This window comes from Cyanistes caeruleus, chromosome 1, assembly GCF_971803275.1.
Source record: "Cyanistes caeruleus chromosome 1, bCyaCae1.hap1.1, whole genome shotgun sequence".
NCBI lineage: Eukaryota > Metazoa > Chordata > Aves > Passeriformes > Paridae > Cyanistes > Cyanistes caeruleus.
In genome coordinates, this window is record NC_141701.1 from 151,990,236 (window position 1) to 152,008,918 (window position 18,683).

At 53.6% G+C, this 18,683-nt stretch overlaps 2 protein-coding genes and 1 long non-coding RNA gene across 4 annotated transcripts in view; 2 read left to right on the plus strand and 1 right to left on the minus strand.

The window, feature by feature from the left end:
* LOC147656046 (uncharacterized) overlaps nt 1–18,683 on the plus strand; it is a 100,058-nt gene that overhangs the window by 75,581 nt on the left and 5,794 nt on the right. The gene's annotated exons all lie outside the window — the stretch shown is intronic.
* Nucleotides 78–12,339, plus strand: CDC25A (cell division cycle 25A). 2 transcript variants are annotated; one of them, XM_023922081.2, is made up of 16 exons: nt 199–534; nt 2,232–2,311; nt 3,390–3,444; nt 4,267–4,299; nt 4,433–4,469; nt 4,837–4,938; nt 5,668–5,766; nt 6,391–6,525; nt 7,187–7,261; nt 7,822–7,971; nt 8,184–8,276; nt 8,731–8,793; nt 8,900–8,998; nt 9,705–9,835; nt 10,159–10,270; nt 11,599–12,339. In XM_023922081.2, exons 1-16 carry the CDS (start codon nt 383–385, stop codon nt 11,737–11,739), a joined length of 1,557 nt encoding a protein of 518 aa, XP_023777849.1. In that variant the 5' UTR covers nt 199–382; the 3' UTR covers nt 11,740–12,339. The 2 variants fall into 2 exon arrangements, with proteins under 2 accessions (XP_023777850.1, XP_023777849.1); XM_023922082.2 differs by lacking the exon at nt 6,391–6,525 and having other exon boundaries at nt 78–534.
* Nucleotides 12,033–17,269, minus strand: LOC147656052 (uncharacterized). The gene is made up of 3 exons (XR_015278078.1): nt 15,719–17,269; nt 15,199–15,638; nt 12,033–15,149 (listed from the first exon to the last, which is right to left on the minus strand). It is a non-coding gene; the product is annotated as an uncharacterized LOC147656052 (long non-coding RNA).

An 18,683-nucleotide genomic window follows, 5' to 3' on the forward strand; every position in this document is an offset into this window, starting at 1 on the left:
CCCCAGCATGCAACGCTGAGAGCGATAACGCGGCGGGCCCGCTAGGAATGCTGGGAAATGTAGTCCCTCGGAGCTGGCGCGCATTCCCCCCCACCCCGCTTTTCTCGCATTCCTATTGGTCCAGAGCAACGTCAAGCAACCGCCGTGGGCGGGGCCTGGCCGCGGCCCCGCCGTTCCTACTGGCCGGTGCGCGCGCGGTGGGAGGGGAGGTTTGAAAAAAAACAACCCGCCCCCCGCGGGACGCCGCGCGCTGATTGGCTGAGCCGCGGTTTGGCGCCAGCTTCGGAGCGGGCGACGGGTACCGGTTGGGGTCAAAACGCTGCGGCGGCCGCGCTGACGGCAGAAGACGGGACGGCTGTGCTGAGTTCCTATTCCTACTCCAATGGATCCCACCCCGAGCGCTTCCCACCGCCGTCGCCTTCTGCTTCTCTCGCCGGCGTCCCCCGCCTCGCCCGCGGTGGTTAAGGCGCTCTTTCAGGATGAGCTCTCGCCTGTCTCCGATCTCCGCCTGACCATGGAGCAGCTGGGGCGCGGGTGAGTTGGGGCGCGGGGCCCTGCCAGCGCTGGGCCCGGGCACCCCTCTTTTTCTTGCCTCTGTCGTGACACCTCCTCCCCCCAAAATAAAGCGAGATTTGGAGGGTTTATCCCCCGCTTCTAATTCCCTTACCACGGGAGCCCCCTTCCTCCTCTCCCCCACCCCTCCGAGCCCTCCCGGGCACTTTGTCCCTCTCCTGGGCGTTTTGCCCCTCTCCAGGACGTTTTCTTCCCCCTGCCGGACCCGAAGCGAGGCCTAGGTACGCTCCCCCATATATATAAAAAACACCAAGGCCTCCAGGACTCATTTTCTTTTGGTTCCATCCACTCCCGTAATTCCCTCCCGCGCAATGAAGCCTTATGGAATTCCCGCCTCACCTCAAAATAAAAAAGCCCCCAAAACCAGGGGTGTCTTTTAACACCCCCTCCTTCCCCAGGCCCTCCGGAATGTCTTTACTCCCTCCTCGGCGCTGCAGGGTTTCAGGAGCTCATTTCCTTCCCTGTCGCTGCTCCTTGCACAAGTCAGGCCTCGGGGTGCTCATCTGCCCTCACCCCCAAAAACAGTGAGGCCTCGTGGATCCCACCTTTTCCTTTCCTCCCACCCGCCAATGGAGGCCTTGGGGGTCTCCTCATCCCCTTTTCTCCTCAGGAATGGAGCACTGAGGCTCATCCTTTCTCTCTCCCCACACCTCCAGCCGGGGCCTGCAGCCCCTCTTCTCCCAGCCCTTCCCCCAAAAACGAGGCCTCCCGGAGCTCTTTATTCTCCCCACACCCAGCCGTGAGATTTTATCCCTCCCACCTTGCAAACTTCCCGGGCTCCCTTAGGGTCCCCCACCCCTTTGCTGATGCCTCCCCTCTGTTCTCTCCCCCATCCCACATGGATCCATGCTCTGGGACGCTTTCCCCTTGTCCTGGTTCTGCTCTGGGCATCCACCTCTCCCTCCTGAGCCCTTCCCTGCGATTCCTTTTCTCCTACAAACACCTTTGTGTCCCTTCCATGTCCTTCCTTCCCTGTTCCTGCACCCTCCTCCTCTCTGTCTCCCGAGTGCCAGGTGCTGCAGGCTCTGGGCTCTGCTGTTCCCAGCTGCTCCATTTTCCTGCTCTCTTAACTCCTCTAATCCCATTATTCCCACAGTTTCTCCCTTTTGTGGCTCCTGTTTTGTCCTGGCCCACTCAAGTCTCAATGACCCTCCTGGGTTTTGTTTGTTGATTTTTTTCTGTCATTCTCGTTTTTGCAACCACCTGCTTTATGGTTTTTCCCTCCTTCAGATTCCTGGGATTCCTGCAAACCATTGGCAGTGCCCCCCTGGAAATTACTCAACCCTTTGATTTTGTAACCCTGGCTACATTTTTTTTTTTGTTTGTTTTTTAAATTAACCACGTTGATGAGCCTCACTCAAGGAGCTTTTCCCTCATATGTGGTGCTCCATATGATTTTCTTTTCTCTCAGCACTGAGGTTTAGCAGATAAAACAAACTTTTGGAAGTAACTATTTATCAAAATGGGTTTGAATTAAAAGTTTGGCAATTTTCTCTATGCAAAACTTGAATTAAAGGAATGGCTTCCAAACAGAGGATTGCATTTCCAGAAAGGATAACTGGGCTCTGATAGAAATCCAGGTGATGCCCACCTGTGCTGTACCTACCTGCAGTGTTGTATTTCTTCTTTTTAAAGTAAATCCCAAATTTCCTTTCTAGGCAGCATGAAAACCTGGACCAAGATATGGGAACCAAAAATGGATTACACAGATTGGCATCTTCAGAGTCCACAGATTCAGGTAGGGATTCCCCAATTAATAAATAATGCTTAGGAGTTGGAAATGCACTTTTGGCATGGTCAAAAGTTTGGAGAGAGAACCATCCCTGCTTGCAGCCCCCTCTCATTCCCGTGCTCTTGGAAGGAAGGAGGGAGGTGGAAAATCCCTCAGGAAGCCTCTGCAGCTCATGGTTTGGGCTGTTCATGGGTTTTTCTTTTATTTTTTTGCTTTAATTGTGCTGGAGACTGTGAGCAGCAGGGAGGGAAAGCAAGTCCTCACTGTGTTTTCTCTCTTTACACCCAACCTGTGCCAGTGAGTGGCTCTGTCCTGTGTTTTCCTCGTACCAGGGGCAGGTTGATGATCTGAAACCCCTCAGTTCTGGGAGGATTTTCTGGTTTTCACATGACATGTTTTATCAGTGAAGATGAAATAAGCTCTCACCCCATAACTTGTAGATTCCCTCTGGATTTATGCCCCATTTGGAGGGCACTTGCAGCCTAAAAAAAAATATATGAAGTGCTAAAGCACGAGTACAGCTCACAAACCACAGAGCAGGACAGAGCAACCAGCCTTGCTAAATCCTCACTTTCTGTGGCTCCTCAGGAATCCCTGTTGGAGTGATTTTGGATTTTGTGCTTCTGAAGTGCTTCCTGTTAATTCCAGGACATTCAGAAGGGCCTTTTGACTGCCTCTTTTTTGGAAAGAGCCCAAAATTTATTTGTAGGAAGAGGTGTAACTAAAACCATGGCTTTTTGGTTCTTTTTTTTTAAAAAAAACCCTAAAGGAATAGTTTATTAAAAAGTTGTTTATTAAAGTGTGTGTGGTGGATAAACAGAGTATTCCACGCTGAGTGCCAACATGTGACAGCCCAGGCAGGGCTTGGAGGGCTTTTTTTAATTATTCCTGAATTCCCCAAGCACTGACACTTAATCCACAGCCAAACCCCACGGTGGGGAGTGTCTCTAACTCTTATTTATTCTGCACTGAGATGAGGCTGCAGATGGGCTTTTACACATGAATTTCCTGTGTCTTTCTGTGGGAATCTGTAGCAGTGTGTGATAATCCCTGGATATGAATCAATGGGAAATCTCCTCTGCAGGTTTGGCTTTGGATTCTCCCAGCCCCACAACCTCGCACGACACCATGGAGGACACGTGAGTACCCCTGTGTTAAACCTGCCTCGTTAACAAAGCTGGGCTAATGAGGCCTGCTGAGGGTTTTCCTCTGCTGGCACATTCCCTGCTGTGCCTCTCCTTGTGCTCCACAGCTGGAATGCCAGGACTGGCCCTGCTGTGCCTCTCCATGTGCTCCACAGCTGGAATGCCAGGACTGGCCCTGCTGTGCCTCTCCATGTGCTCCACAGCTGGAATGCCAGGACTGGCCCTGCTGTGCCTCTCCATGTGCTCCACAGCTGGAATGCCAGGACTGGCCCTGCTGTGCCTCTCCATGTGCTCCACAGCTGGAATGCCAGGACTGGCCCTGCTGTGGCTCTCCTTGTGCTCCACAGCTGGAATGCCAGGATTGGCCCTGCTGTGCCTCTCCATGTGCTCCACAGCTGGAATGCCAGGACTGGCCCTGCTGTGCCTCTCCATGTGCTCCACAGCTGGAATGCCAGGACTGGCCCTGCTGTGCCTCTCCATGTGCTCCACAGCTGGAATGCCAGGACTGGCCCTGCTGTGCCTCTCCATGTGCTCCACAGCTGGAATGCCAGGACTGGCCCTGCTGTGCCTCTCCATGTGCTCCACAGCTGGAATGCCAGGACTGGCCCTGCCCCTGCCCAGGGCTGGCTCTGAGCAGAGCCATGTTCCAGCCACATGGCACTGGCACCTCCCTGCAGGCTGGGGCTGCACCAGGGTCTAGCTAACTTGCATTTTTTAATATTTGATTTAAGTCTGTGCCTTAAGAACCACAGAATCCTTGAATTTGGGAAAGACCTCTAAGACCTTCAACTCTGACCTTTGATCTTTGGATTTTAGGTTTGAGAAAGCGATCAAATCCAGCAGGCTGAAGTAAGTATAATTCTATTTTAAATTCTTCCTTGGTGTCTCTTTCAGATTATGGAACTGGGGGGTAATTTCTATTCATGTCACTGCCTTTTAAAGCAAAATGTTGAAATAAATTTTGGTTTTTTTTTCATTGTAGCCTTCGAATACCTTTCAGAAGAATCCATTCCCTGCCAGTAAGTGAGAGTGGGACTGATGTTTTATACATGTTAAAGGATTTAGCATGGTTTTGGTTGAATACATTTAGTTGAACACTAGTTAATTTTTTTGGCTTCAACACCAGCTGCTGGGGTGCTTAATGTCAAAATTGCAGTTTGTAAATTCCCAATCTCACTTAATTTAGTGTGAAATTTCTGTGATGTGGCTCCATCACTGCTGGATGCATTTTGGTCCCTGTACCAAGATGTCAGCAGAGGATTCCTGCACAGGGTGTACAAAAATTGTAGTCAGAGACTTTCCAGTCTTTATTAACCCCTTCAGTGCTTGAAATGTGCTTGTTTAAGGACTGATGCACAGTCCTGAACTGTCTTTTCTGTGTTGTAGCAAAGCCTGCTGGGCTCCAGCCCTGCTCTGAAGAGAAACCACTCTGACTCTCTGGACACTGATGCTTTCCAGCCTTTGGAGCAGGATGAAAATAAGGAGAATGTAAGTGCCTGTGTTGATCCAGTGGGAGGGGAGGGACAGCTGGATTAGCACAGGGAATGTGATGGGAAGGGCTGCAATTACTCCCTGCCAGGCTGTTTTTCAGGCACAACCACCTTTAGCTCAGTTTTTCTGAAGGGAACTTGCAGCTCTGATTAGAGTGGCTGCAAGCTGTTGGGAGGTTAATAAAAATTGGGAAGACTTTACCCATTTCTGCCTTCGTGCCACTGACCCTGACTCCTTTCTGGCTGTGGCAAAGGAAAAATCTCTTCCTGCTGTTTGCTCTGGACAAAAGCTGCCTCTAGAAGGTGTTTGGGGTGGGTCACCCCTTGCTTCCCACTGCTGCCCTGGGGAGCCCTGGTTCCTCTTGGGTTCAGTGTCCTGGGTCTGTCCTGGCTGCTGGGAATCCTCTGGGGGATGAGGTGTCAGGACACAGCCTTGGCTGCCTCCAAGAGTGATTTATTCTGCAGAGAATTGACTCACTAGAGTAGAAAAGCTCTGAAGCCTGTAGGTGATGCCAAGAGCATAAATGCTGGATTATGTTAGATGAAACACTCCTGTAACATCTTTAATTTGAAAACATTCACCTTCAAACTATTCCTGTTGGCAGCAGGGAGCTTAAATCCAAAAATGTCAGGCAGCTTAAAAAAATTGAAAAGATAAAAGGATCCAAGCAACTTAACACAGTTTGTAATTTTGGTAAAATGATCATTTTTTTTTTTTAAATTTCAGGAATCATTTGAGTTTAAGAAGCCAACCAAACCAGCTTCTCGTGGCTCCCGTGATGGAAGGGGTGTTCATGGAGCAAGGCAGAATTCATCTCCAGCTCAGGTAGTTTGTTCTTTTCAACTAATTCTCACCTAATTCTCTGGGATCAAAATAACTATATCAGGGTTCTGAAGTGGTGTTGTCAGTCAGGTGCCAAAAAGAAAGGCTTACTTATCTGCCAGATAAGAAAATTCTCACCTCTGGCTCATGAGAAATTTGAAACATTGTTCTGGGAAAGATGGGCCAGCACAGAGCTGAGGTTCTGCTCAATCACTGAAAGGAGTGTGGACATTGATGTGGGATTGAAATGATCAGCAAAGCTGATACTTAACGTTCAGGCAGATGCATTTGGAACAACAAACCCAACTGTGTAAGAGCAGCTCGATTTTGTGTCCAGATGTGACATCCTGGGAGGAAATTTACCTTATTCTAAACAATGGGCTCATTGTTTAGAAAAAGCAACTGAAAAATCATTGTACAGAAATGATTTGGGGGCCCAAGTCTTGTCTCTGCTCCCTGGCTCCAGCAGCCCTTCATCCTCCCGATTCCTGCCCGTGCTGCAGCTCAGGGTTGGGAATAACCACGGTGTTCCCTGTGGTGCAGAGAGCCAGGGCAGCCCCTCGGTGGCTACAGCATCCTGCAGAGAACAGAGGGAATGCTGTTACAACTCCCTCTGTCTCCTCTCAGCTGCCCATGGGGGAAACAGCCTCGGGGGAGCAGGAGAACTCCAGGGCAGCCTTCCTGCAGCAGCATTCCCTGCCCTCCTCGGAGAGCGAGGATGATGATGGCTTCCTGGAGCTGCTGGATGACCAGGACTTGAAGGTGTGTGCAGAGGGAATAAGGTGGAGATTCCCAAATCAGCTCTGCCCGATGTGTCTGGTGTGCTCTGGCTGCTCAAACTGCATCACGCTGAGTTTTTGGGAATCACAGAATCCCAGACTGGGATTGGAAGTGACCTTAAAGCCTGTCCAGTTCCAACTCCCTGCCTTGGGTAGGGACATCTCCCACAAGGGGATTGATTAGTTCTCATCATCTTTATAAACACATCCTGGGGTGTGTTATAAGTGCTCCTTTCCTAGTGCAGGCAGTGGGATTTGTTTGAGGTGTGAGCAAGTGAATTATTTTTAGTTTTAAGAACTGAGGGAATTATTCGAGCAGTTGGCATCTTTAGAGACTTGCTAAAAAAGTCAGAGGTAATGATTGCTTTGAGCCACTTAACTACAAGATTGTTTCCAAGAGAATTTGAAGTGCCTAAAAGCCCTGGAAGTTCATCTTTGTTAATCAATCAATGAATTGATAAACTCACCTTCTCCAGCCTGGCTCAGCTCAGTTCCATTATTTCCTTAAGAACTGGACTGATAATGGAGATAATGGCCTGAAGCTGCTCCAGCAGCTGAATCCAGCTGGAATCTTGGCCTCAGCCGTGTAGTTGCAGTGTTTGCCGTGGTGAGATGGATGAGCATGAGCTTCCCTCTCTTCCCAGAACGATGAGGAGATGCCCTCGGACGTGTCCAGTCTCTGGACAGCACCGCTGGTCATGAGGAGAGCGGACAGTCGGGTGAGTGTCCCCACACAGGGACTGCCATGCAGCTGGGACAAGTGCCACCACTGTCTCCTGTGTCCCTAAGAACAGCAGAACAAGCCCTGCAGAATTCCTTTATCTCTGGAGCAGTTCACCTGGCAGATTTTGTCAGTGTGGAACAATTTGCATTCATAGACATAAAAATTCTTCTTGCATTTCTTAAATATGAGAAGATCTTGACTTCCCTTATCAGAATCTTGGCATATCTGGAATTCACTGTGCACAGACTCACCTGGTGTGCTGTAACCTGATCCTCTGATAACAGACCCGGGAAGGAACTCCAGCAGAAAGCTCCTTAATCTTCTGATAAATTGGCTGCTAATTGGTGTGGAGCATTTTGCTGCCTCTTTATCTTGCTTCTGGTGCTCCAAGCTCCCCTAGTAACAAGTATTACTGGAAATGTAAAGCCTGGATAATTCAGATTAACAGCCCCCTGTTGCTGTGCAGTGGTGGTGCTTTGAATAGGGACAAGTTTGGAATAATCTGCAAGCCTGAGTCGTGTTTATTTGTTGGACAACTCAACTCCTCCCTCGCAGGCCAAGCGGTGCCGGTTGTTCGGCTCTTCGTCCATGTCAAGCATTGCAGGAAGAACCACCCAGAAAAGGCTGGAGAGATCCCAGGAGGAGAATTCTCCAGGGAAAAGCAAAAAGAGGAAAAGCCTGCCTGAAACATCCAAGGACTCGACGGTTGGTGGCTCAGCATCCGGATTGTGCCAGAGAACTGATGGGGGAGTTGAGATCTGGTTGGGATTGTTGGGGCAGCAGCTCCATAGTGCTGAGCCTGAGCTTTGCCCCAAGCAGGGAAGCTGTGGAGGCAGTTCAGGGCTTGGGAGTGATCTGTCAGCTGTGGGAAATAGGGAATGGGATGTTCAGCACTCATGGATCTCTGTGTCCTGCAGAGTCTGAAGCTGGTGAGGACCCAGCCCTCCACAGCAGAGATCGAGAGCATTTTGGACAGTGACCAGAGAGACCTTATCGGGGACTTCTCCAAGGTAATTCCAGAGATTCCATGGCTGAGTGGTGGATCAAGTGTTTTAAGGGCCTCTCTTGGTGGGGATGTCTCAAACCTGCCCAGAAAAACACTTCCCTTTTTAGAGGCTTTTCTGTTCCCTCATAAAACTGCCTTGCTTCTTTGGACTTGATCTTGGAGGTCTTTTCCAACCTTAACAATTCTTTGATACTCCAACAACCCAGGAGAGGCTGTTGGTGAGAAGGAGATGTCCCAGGTTGGACACAAAGTGATCCATTGGTGGTTAAAGTCCTATAAAATCCCTCTAGTGTTGGAGCCAAAAACTAAATTCTGTGCCTGATTTTAGCATTCTTAGGAGTTTTGACTCCTGCAGAGATTCTGGCCAGCAGAGTATCTGTTAGAGAGTGAGCTGCTGGATGATGTGCTGTCACCCACGTGACTCACAGCTGGAATTTTCTCAATCCTGTCTCTTCCAGAGTTATTTATTTGCCACTGTCGATGGGAAACATCAAGATTTAAAATACATCGACTCAGAAATGGTGAGTGCTCCAAGGGAGCTAGAAAAATTCTTTAGTGGGGGTTGAGGAACCACACAGAAATGGCTTCAAACAACTGAACTCTGGTTTTCATGGTCTTTTTTCTCAGATGGTGTCTGTGCTGACTGGGAAGTTTGAGAGCTTCATCAAGCAGTTTGTGATAATTGACTGTAGATACCCCTATGAGTACGAAGGGGGACACATCAAGGTATGTTGGCTCCATAAGAGCAGTGCAGGTGATCTGGAGCTGCAGCCTGGGGTCACTTGGATCCCTGGGGGGTTGATTTTTATCCAAGGCCCTGTGGATATGTTATTCCTGAGAGGCCCCTCTGGGATCCTGTCACGCTCACTCACTGCCTGGGTTTGGACACGGAGCTCATGTGTGGGTCACGAGGTGACCGCTGCCTCGAGAGAGGGGACATTCTGCTCTCTGTGGCCCTCAGGGTGACAGAGCTTCCAGAGGAGGATGTGACACTCCTCAGCATCCTCATATCTCAGGAAGCTAAAATTGGAATGTTAAACTTCATTTCAATGTCAGACTTCAAGGAACAAATGGCTGTGTAAAGCATAACCAGGAACAGGTCACCCAGAGACATTGTGGTGCTGGAGCTCCTCCTCCTAGGAGGGCCTAGAGGGGCTCCAGGAGGGCCTAGAGGGACTGGGGACAAGGGGGTGGAAGGATAGGACACAGGGAATGGCTCCCAGTGCCAGAGGGCAGGGATGGATGGGATATTGGGAAGGAATTCCTGGCTGAGGAATCTCACAGAGCCAATTCCAGACTGACTGTGGTGTCCTGGTGGAGTTGGGAGAGGGTTCCAGAGCTCCTCCAGCAAACCCAGATGAGGAATTGACTCCCAAGGAAGTTGGATGAGTTTGTGACTGTTCCACTCACTGCTCACACTCCACCCTTCCAGGGTGCCATAAACCTCCACATGGAAGAGGAGGTGGAAAATTTCCTGCTGAAGAAGCCGATCCAGCCGTCGGAGAACAAGCGGGTCATCGTGGTGTTCCACTGCGAGTTCTCCTCGGAGCGGGGCCCTCGCATGTGAGTTCCTCTCCTGGCTCAGGAATTCCTGCAGCACGGGGAGCAGAGGGGCTGGGGTGGCTCCAGCTGCTGTGCACATGGTGGTTGTCACCTCTGGCAGGTTTAGGCACAGCCTGAGGTGTGAGAAGGATTGCTGGACCTGGGCTGGAGCACTGGGATGTTCAAAGAGGAAAGGAAAAGCCTCTGAACTGTGAATGTGGGGCTCCTGAGCCTCTCCCTGGCAAGCAGCTCAGCTGCTCCATCGAGGGATGGGGGATTTGGGGTGCAGGCTGGGGAGTTACTGGTTGGATGTGGGATCTAACATGGGATTTTCCCCGCTGCAGGTGCCGGTTTGTGAGGGAGCAGGACAGGCTGAGCAATGAGTACCCCAACCTGCACTACCCAGAGCTCTACGTGCTCAAGGGAGGCTACAAGGATTTCTTCTCAAGGTGCCAGGTGAGTAACATGGATTTCTCATCCCTGGAAGTGCCCAAGGGCAGGTGGGATGGGGCTTGGAGCAGCCTGGGTTAGTGGAAGGTGTCCCTGCCCATGTTAGGGAGTGGAACACGATCCTTTAGGTCTCTCCAACCCAAGCCTTTCTGTGGTCTCTTTCACACTCAGAGGAGAAAGAACAGATAAATAATATTAATTTATTCCTACTCAAATTTCTCTTTGGGGCAAACTTTCTGTTTTGGCTGGGGGGCTTTTTCTCTTTCTCTCTCTCTCTCTCTCTCAGTGGGCTGTTCCCAGAGCAGCTCAGCCTGTTCCATGTCTTAGAGCTGTCTTCCTGCCATAGCTGAAGGGCTTTTCCACTTGTCTCAAGTGGAAAACAGAAGTGGTTTCTGCCCCTTTAGAACAAACTGTCACTCACAGAAGGGATTTCAGCCTGCTCAGAGCACGGGAGAAGACAAGGCTTGACAGTAATTGCTGGATAATAAATGGAAACCTGAGCTCTTGTACAGTCCTAAACCAGCAAAATTGAAAACCTGAGCTTGGAGTTTGCAGCCTCTAATTGAGACAAGGAAACTAAACCTGCTCCCCAGCTCTTCCCAGCATTTCAGGGATGGGATTTTTCCTGTCACTTTCTCCTGCTCCTGCAGCATTTCCAGGTCCCAGCGCTCCTGGGATGTGTCCTGCTGCTCTGACACAAACAGGCCTCAGGCTCTCAGTCATCCCTTGGGAGATGGGAGATACCTGGCCTGTCCCTGGCCAGCTGGATGGGGCTGTCAGCTCCTTCCCTGTGGGCTGTTGGCTCTCCCAGCCCTCGGGGTTTTGGCTCTCCCTTTGATCTGCTGGCTCCCCTGGGCTGAGGGACACCCGGGGTTTGGGCTGTCCCCGTGGGTTTTGGGTTGTCCTGAGGACGGGCACCTCAAGGTGGCAGCACGGGACAGCCAAGGGCAGCTCCCCGGGAGCCGGAGCTGTCCCGAGGCACCAGGATCAGGGAATGCTGTGAGCAGGAGGGGACCCGCAGCAATCTTTGTTCCCTGGGATGGACCACGGCCTTGGCCCGATCAGCACCCTGAGCTGGAACATCCTTCCAGTCCTTCCAAGGTGAACTCTAAACCAGCTCAGCCTGTGTGTTGCGTGCCAGGAAATTTGGGATGAGAGCCCTGCACACAAAGCCCTTGTTTTGATGGCTGTAACCTGAACATCCCCGGGCTTTGTGTGTCTGCCACGGAGCTCCTGCCTGGAGTGGGGGTCTGGCCCTGTTTGTTCCAGTGGCTGCTGGTGTTGGGATCCCCATCCTGGTGACACTGAGGTGACCCCAGCTCCTGTTTCCCCAGAGCTTCTGCGAGCCCCAGAGCTACCGCCCCATGCACCACAAGGACTTCAAGGAGGACCTGAAGAGGTTCCGCACCAAGAGCCGGACCTGGGCCGGGGAGAAGAGCAAGAGGGAGATGTACAGTCGGCTCAAGAAGCTCTGAGGCCTGCAGGGACCTGCAAGGACTGCCCAGCCTGGGGGCTGCAGTGGGACAGCCACGTGTTCCTGTGCTCCCACTCCCCTGGGCCGTCTCCTCCCTGGGATCACCTGGACCTTGGCCCCGCAAGCCGGACACCGGCTGGGAGCTGCCTTGGGATTCTTTTGGTTACGTTGCTTTGTGAAAATGTTGTGGCTTCTTGTGTTGTGTGACACCCCCAGAGCACCCAGGGAGGGTGGGGACAGCCCTGTGGGGCTGGGCTCGGTGGTGTCAGCACTGCCAGGGAATTGTAGTGCCTGTTAATTTTTAAATGCTTTATTTTATTTAAATACAGTCAAATGAAGCCAATACCGCTGCGGTTGGATCATCTGGATTGTACTTAAACCTTGTTTCTGCTGCAGGGTGACCTGCTGGGGGGATTAGGGGTGTCATTATTTTTCTCAGCTGAAGTTTTGGTTCTGTGTAGTGTTGTGGGGAAGGAAAATGGGAAATATCCTGTGATGGTTCGGGATTCCCACCCGGGCAAGCACTGTGGGAAGCCTTGGGAGTCCATCCAAGGGGAACCTGCTTATTGTTCATAAACACCAAGTTCACCTCGTTTACTTATGCACGGTATTTCATTTCTCTGTGTGTTGGTTCTGGAGGAGTTGGTATTTCAGTGGAGGGAGAGTTTTTGGGGGCTGAGGGGGTTCAGCAGTTGGGTGACCCCAGGATCCTCAGCGGTTTCGCTGCTGCCTCTGAGCCTGAGTTGTTTTCCTTATCCTGAAACGTTGCCAGGGCAGATCCTGGCTGTGAGGGATCCCAGAAGCTGCTCTGACACCGCTTCCCTGGGGGTGGCTGTGGCCAATTCTCCATCTGCCAGGGAAGGCAGGAGGTGGCATTAATCCGTGAGGAAAGCAGAACTTCCTCGGCTGTGTTGGACCCCCCAGCTGAGGAAGTTCTGAAGTCTCAAACTGCTTTGCTGCTGGTTTTGGGGTCATTTTAGCCCCAGCTCTTAAATCCATCTTCCTCACATCAACTTCCAGGTGAAAACTGGTGCTCCTGGGAAGCTCCATGTGCCTGGGAACTTCCTGGTTCACTCTGTTGTATCCATGTCAAAAAATACTGAAATGGAGGTGCCTTATGTGGAATTTTAATTTGCCTTTTTTTTGGAAACCTATTTCTTAAAACCTGCTGTTAATCCTTTTGCTCCCAAGAGGATTAAACTTGGAATTCTTTCTTGTTTAAAAAAAAAAAAAAAAATCGGAATTTTCTGTTTTCCCTCAAAGCTGAATCCCTTGACTGGGGAGATGATAAAATGTTAAATCAGAAGTGATGGTTACAAGTTTCCCCCATTGCCTTGGGAGGGGCTGAGCTCTGGGAAGGGGATGTGGGGTGGGGAAAAGCCAGGGGCAGTGACCTGAGTGCCCCAAACTTGTCCTTTGGTGCAGCCCCAGGAGCCCAGCACCAGCTCAGCACCACAGGGGCCGGGCAGGAGCTCTCAGTCCTGCTCTGCCATCCACAGCCGCTCCATGGGAATGGTTTAACTCCTCTGTGTCCAGAGAAAGCAGATGGAGACTGGCCTGGGTCACGATGCTCCTTTCCAAGGTCACTCAGCTGGAACAAAACTGCTGCAGCGCTCCCTGGTTTACAGCTGTACTTCCCCTAAAGCTGCTCTGTGTCCCACAGTCCCTGGGAGCTGGCTGTGGGGTGAGTGGCTGTGGGGTGAGTGGCTGTGTCCCACAGTCCTGGGAGCTGGCTGTGGGGTGAGTGGCTGTGGGGTGAGTGGCTGTGTCCCACAGTCCCTGGGAGCCGGCTGTGGGGTGAGTGGCTGTCCCACAGTCCTGGGAGCTGGCTGTGGGGTGAGTGGCTGTGTCCCACACTCCCTGGGAGCCGGCTGTGGGGTGAGTGGCTGTGTCCCACAGTCCATGGGAGCTGGCTGTGGGGTGAGTGGCTGTGTCCCACAGTCCCTGGGAGCCGGCTGTGGGGTGAGTGGCTGTGTCCCACAGTCCCTGGGAGCCGGCTGTGGGGTGAGTGGCTGTGTCCCACACTCCCTGGGAGCCGGCTGTGGAGTGAGTGGCTGTGTCCCACAGTCCATGGGAGCTGGCTGTGGGGTGAGTGGCTGTGTCCCACAGTCCATGGGAGCCGGCTGTGGGGTGAGTGGCTGTGGGGTGAGTGGCTGTGTCCCACACTCCCTGGGAGCTGGCTGTGGGGTGAGTGACTGTCCCACACTCCATGGGAGCCGGCTCTGGGGTGAGTGGCTGTGTCCCAGCAGTGCTGGGGAGGAGCCCTGCTCAGGGATTGGGAATGGCTGAAACCCCAGAGGGTGCAAATGAGACCCCCCCCTGTCCCACCCACAGTTCCGTGTGATTACACCTCTGCCATCTCAAAACTGAGAGATTGCTGTGGGCACAGGGAATAAAGTCCTAAAACTCCAAACTTGACCACCCCTCCTTGCAGCAGGACACAGATGAACTGCTTGCTGTGGTGGAAGAGCCCCAGGCTTCTACTTGCTGCTTCTAGGATAAACTTCCAGAGCATCTGTGGCTGCCCCTGGAGCCCTGGAAGTGCCCAAGCCCAGGTTTGAGAGGGTTTGGAGCAGCCTGGGATCTGGGGAGGTGTCCCTGCCATGGGCAGGCACAGGGTGAGCGTTAAGGTCCCTTGAACCCAAACCATTCTGGGATTCCAGGACTGGGGCTGCAGCCATCTGAGTGTCAGAGCTGTGTGTTCCCCTCACTCCATCCATGCTGTGGACAGCCACAGCTGGCTTTGGGCTGAGGTTTCTGCTCTGTGCTGGAGTTTTTCCCAGGGGGGCACCTGAGGGGGCTGTTGTGTCGAGGATGTGACCAGCAGGTGGCCAACAATGGGGTCAGATTTAAAAGCTTTAAAATACAGCACGATGCCTCCAAAGCCACGGGAGGCCCAAGCAGAGAACGGGGTGGGGTTTCTTTCCCCCTTCCCTCCATCTGTCACCCTGAAAACTGATATTGAAAGCAGCTTAAACCCTCATCAGCCTCGCCACCCAGCTCCTGAGCGCTGCAGAGCTTGTTTCCTCCCATAACACATTACCCCCCTGGCATAAAGGACTCTCCTGCTCTGTCTTTGGGGCTAATAAAGGCCAAACAGCTGCCCTGCTGTGCCAAAAGCTCCTGGAGGCCTTGGATTCCCTTAGAAACAGGCAGTGGCTGTTGGACATCCCTCCAGTGCTGCCTCAGTGGCATTCAGGCTCCCTTAAGAAGAAGCAAAAGTGATTTTAGCCACCACCAGGCAATTCCCTGGTTTTAAATACTTTTTCATATTTTCAAACAAACTTTCTGTCTTTGCCTTTCTGCCTCCTCTGTTTTCCTTGTGTAGCAGCTCTTCTGAGGCCTCTTGGAGGCTGTTCCCACATCCCTGCTCCTTTCCCACATCCCTGCTCCTTTCTCATGTCCCTGCTCCTTTCCCGTGTCCCTGCTCCTTTCCCGTGTCCCTGCTCCTGCCCTGCACGTGCCCAGCCCCTGTGAATCCCAAACTTGGAATTTTCTGTAGTTATTTGGCCAGTGGGGCTCTGCTGGGCCAGGAGGGATTAGCCCAGCTGGAGGCAGGAGCAGAGTGAGAACCAGGAGAGGGCAAAGCAGGATCTCTGCAGGGTCTGAGCGCTGCTGCTTTGGACTGAGGTTCAAATCAGGTAAAATTCACTAAAATTCCCCAACAAGCCAAGCTCCTGCAGGATTGCACCAGGCAGGGGCTGGGAGAGCCCCCTCTCCCCGAGGCTGAGGGGTTTGGCAGGGAGAAGGCACAGAAGGAATTGCCTCAGATGAAATCTTGGCTGTACCTCCGTGAGTCGATTGTCTCCTGAGGGGGATTCACGTGGCTTTGCTGAGCAGAAGCTTTGTTAAGAAAATCATCGGCTTCTTGTCCTGGCAGTGGCTTTTAGTGTGGCGAAGCTGGCCCCTGCAGAGCTGCTGCTGTGTGGGCTCCAGAATTCCTGGATATGTTGGTAGCAGGATGGGGCCAGGCTGCCAGCTGGGTTTCGGTGGGATTTGGGCTGTTTGGTGGCTTCCACAGGGCCATTCCCGGGGCTCCATCACCTCCCAGAGCCCCTGCACTGGGTTCTCTCCCTCACGCTGTCAGCGCGCAGGGCGAGGGGCCGCTCCCAGCTCCCTGCAGCTCCCCGGGGATCCTCGGGCAGGCGCTGCCGGGAGCAGAGAGCCGAGGCTGCCAGGAGGGGTGGAAGGTCCTTGTTAGAGGGCACCAAATCCAGGCAAAGCTGGGAAAGAAGCTAATCTGCCGCTGTGGAGCCAAGCGCGGGCGGGCCGCGGGCCGGGGCCGGCCCTGTCCCGGTGCTGTGAGGGGAGGCCCGTGCTGGGCCCCGCGGTCCCGCCGCGCCCTGAGGGGCCGGGCAGCTGCGGCCTTGGGGATCTGCACCCCAAAGCCGGGATCTGGGAGCGGCACAGGGCATTGTTCAGTGTAAAGGTATGATGTGTTCTCCTCAGGAAAACAGGCTTTGCTCAGCCCCTGCCTCCGGATCCACCGGTGTCCCCAGCAGCAGAGGGAGCGGCCCCGGCAGGGTTCTCCTCACCCAGCTGGGTGTGGGGGCCGCTACAGGTCCCATCCAGCCTTGTCACCTCCTGCCACGCACGGACCACTCTCCCCGGTGTTTGAAAGCCCTCAGGCACCCTTGAAGAGGGAATGGCGCTGAGATACCCAGGCAGTGAGGTACCTGAGATACCCTGGTTGTGGGGTTTATCTGCTTTGGGCTCGGGGAGCCCAGGGCTGTGTGTCCTGCTCTGCCCCGCCTCAGACACGGTTGTTGTGGTGGATGAACTCTCCACCCTCGCTGGGGCTCAAGGCTGGAGCGAGGAGCTGTGAAAAGGGAGAACATCAAAAGCAGAAAGTGGAAGGAAGCCAAGAGGAACGTGGCCAAGTGCCCTTTCCTTCTTTCTGTTTCGCTCCATGTGGAAAATCCCCCAGCCTGTGGCACATCCCTGTGCCAGACATGGCCACGGCTCTGCCAGCACGGGAATGGGAACGGCCCCGGCGGCAGCGCGGGCCTGGGGAACGCAGGGAGGCTGAGATGGGGACGGGGGAGAGGAGCTCCTGATGGAGCCAGCATGGAACTCCACTGTGGGATTGTCCACATGGGGTGGCTTCTGCCAGGTGGGACCCTGCTGGGGTGTGCTTGGTGGTGGAGGGGCTCTGGAAGTCTCCACTGAAGGAACGAAGCAGGGTGGGGAAGGAGATCAGTGGGTACAAACATCCACAGGCAACCCCTGCCAAGTGCCAGGGGAAGGCACATCCCCAGCTCTGTGGTGCCCATCCCTGTGATCTCCTCACCGGGATTCCTGCCCCAGGCAGCTCTGGAAACCTCACAAGGGAATCCCAGGGCTGGCAGCCAGGGTCACTTGGCAGCTGCCCTAGGGGGGACCCTGGGCTCTGTGACACCCAGCATGGATCAGCAGAGGCTCCCCAAGGAGCCTTTCTGGGCACAGGCTTCCCGAGCCAGGAGGTGACTATGCCCTGGCCTGAGAGGGCAGAGGAGGTTTTGGGTTGTGCCCTGGGAAGAGCCCCAGGCAGGCACAGTCCTGGCTGTGGGTGACACTGCCAATGCCATAATTAGCAGGTGCCAGCGCTGCTGGGGTTTGTCCCCGATTCAGCCCTGCTTCCTCCTCCCACCATCCTCCTCCTCCTCCCGGGGCTGGGCAGTCCCGGAGGCACAGCTGGGCCCACGCAGGTCCCCAGTTCTGCCACCACCCATTGCAGCCCTTGGCACGCAGGCTGAGGGACAGAGCAGGGCTTTGGGGAGCCGAGCTGTTTTTTGGGGAGCCGAGCTGTTTTTTGGGAAGCAGAGCTGTGTTTTGGGAAGCAGAGCTGTTCTTCGGGAAGCAGAATTGTTCTTTGGGAAGCAGAGGTGTTTTGGGAAGCAGAGCTGTGTTTTGGGGAGCCAGAGGTGTTTTTTGGGAAACAGAGCTGTGCTTTGGGAAGCAGAGCTGTGTTTTGGGAAGCAGAGATGTTTTTTGGGAAGCAGAGCTGTTCTTTGGGAAGCAGGCTCAGGAGCAGAGCTGTGCTTTGGGAAGCAGGATGACAAAGGATTCAAACCCACTGAACCAGTTTGGCGAGCGCTGAGGTCCATGGGGGAATGTTGTGCTCACGGGAACTTCCCCGGCATCACCAGGGTCCCAGGAAATGTGGGGTCTGCCCCGGCAGAGCGAGCACAAGTGAATTTGGGGCTGTGTTCCCCTGGGTGCAGAGCCGGTGTTTTGTGTGTGGAGGGGATGAATTTGGTCCTGGACATTTTCATGTCGGAGCAGGAGTGGTGCCACAACTCCACACTGGGAACAACTGGTCACATCACCAATCCTCAGCCCCTCGGCTGCTCCTCTCCCCTCCATCCAGTGTGGCTGGAATTGGGTAAGGAGTTTGAGCATCCATCTCCTGGAGCGAGTCCAGAGGGGGCCACCAAGGTGATGTGAGGGATAAGGAAAAGGGGGGAGAATTGGGATTGCTCAGCCTGGAAAAGAGAGGCTTTGAGATGATTTCTCTGAGACCTTCCAGTGCCTGAAGGAGCTACAAGAAAGATGAGGAGGGACTTTGGGAAAGGGCCTGGAATGGCAGGATAAGGGGGAATGGCGTTCTCCAGGCCAAACAGCCCCGTTCTCCCCTCCTGTCTCCACAAGAGAGCTGCTCTCCTCGCTTCCAGCATGTCCCTCTGGGAAGCAGCAGGATCTGCTCCTCCCTGGGCAGGGGAGCAGAGCTCACCGGGCAGAGCCATCCCTCGGGGCACTGCCTGGCACTGCCAACGCTTCCCTGGGCAGCAGAGCGAGCCCCCAGCCCGGCCGTGCCCCGGGGTACGTGCACACACACACACAGCCCCACGCTGCAGCTGTGCACAGGCGGCTCTGGATCCTGCCGAGGCTGTTTATTCCCATTCCCAGCTGCTCCCAGCTGACCCTGGGGCTGGCTGTGGTGCTGCTGGAATTGTTCACAGTGTG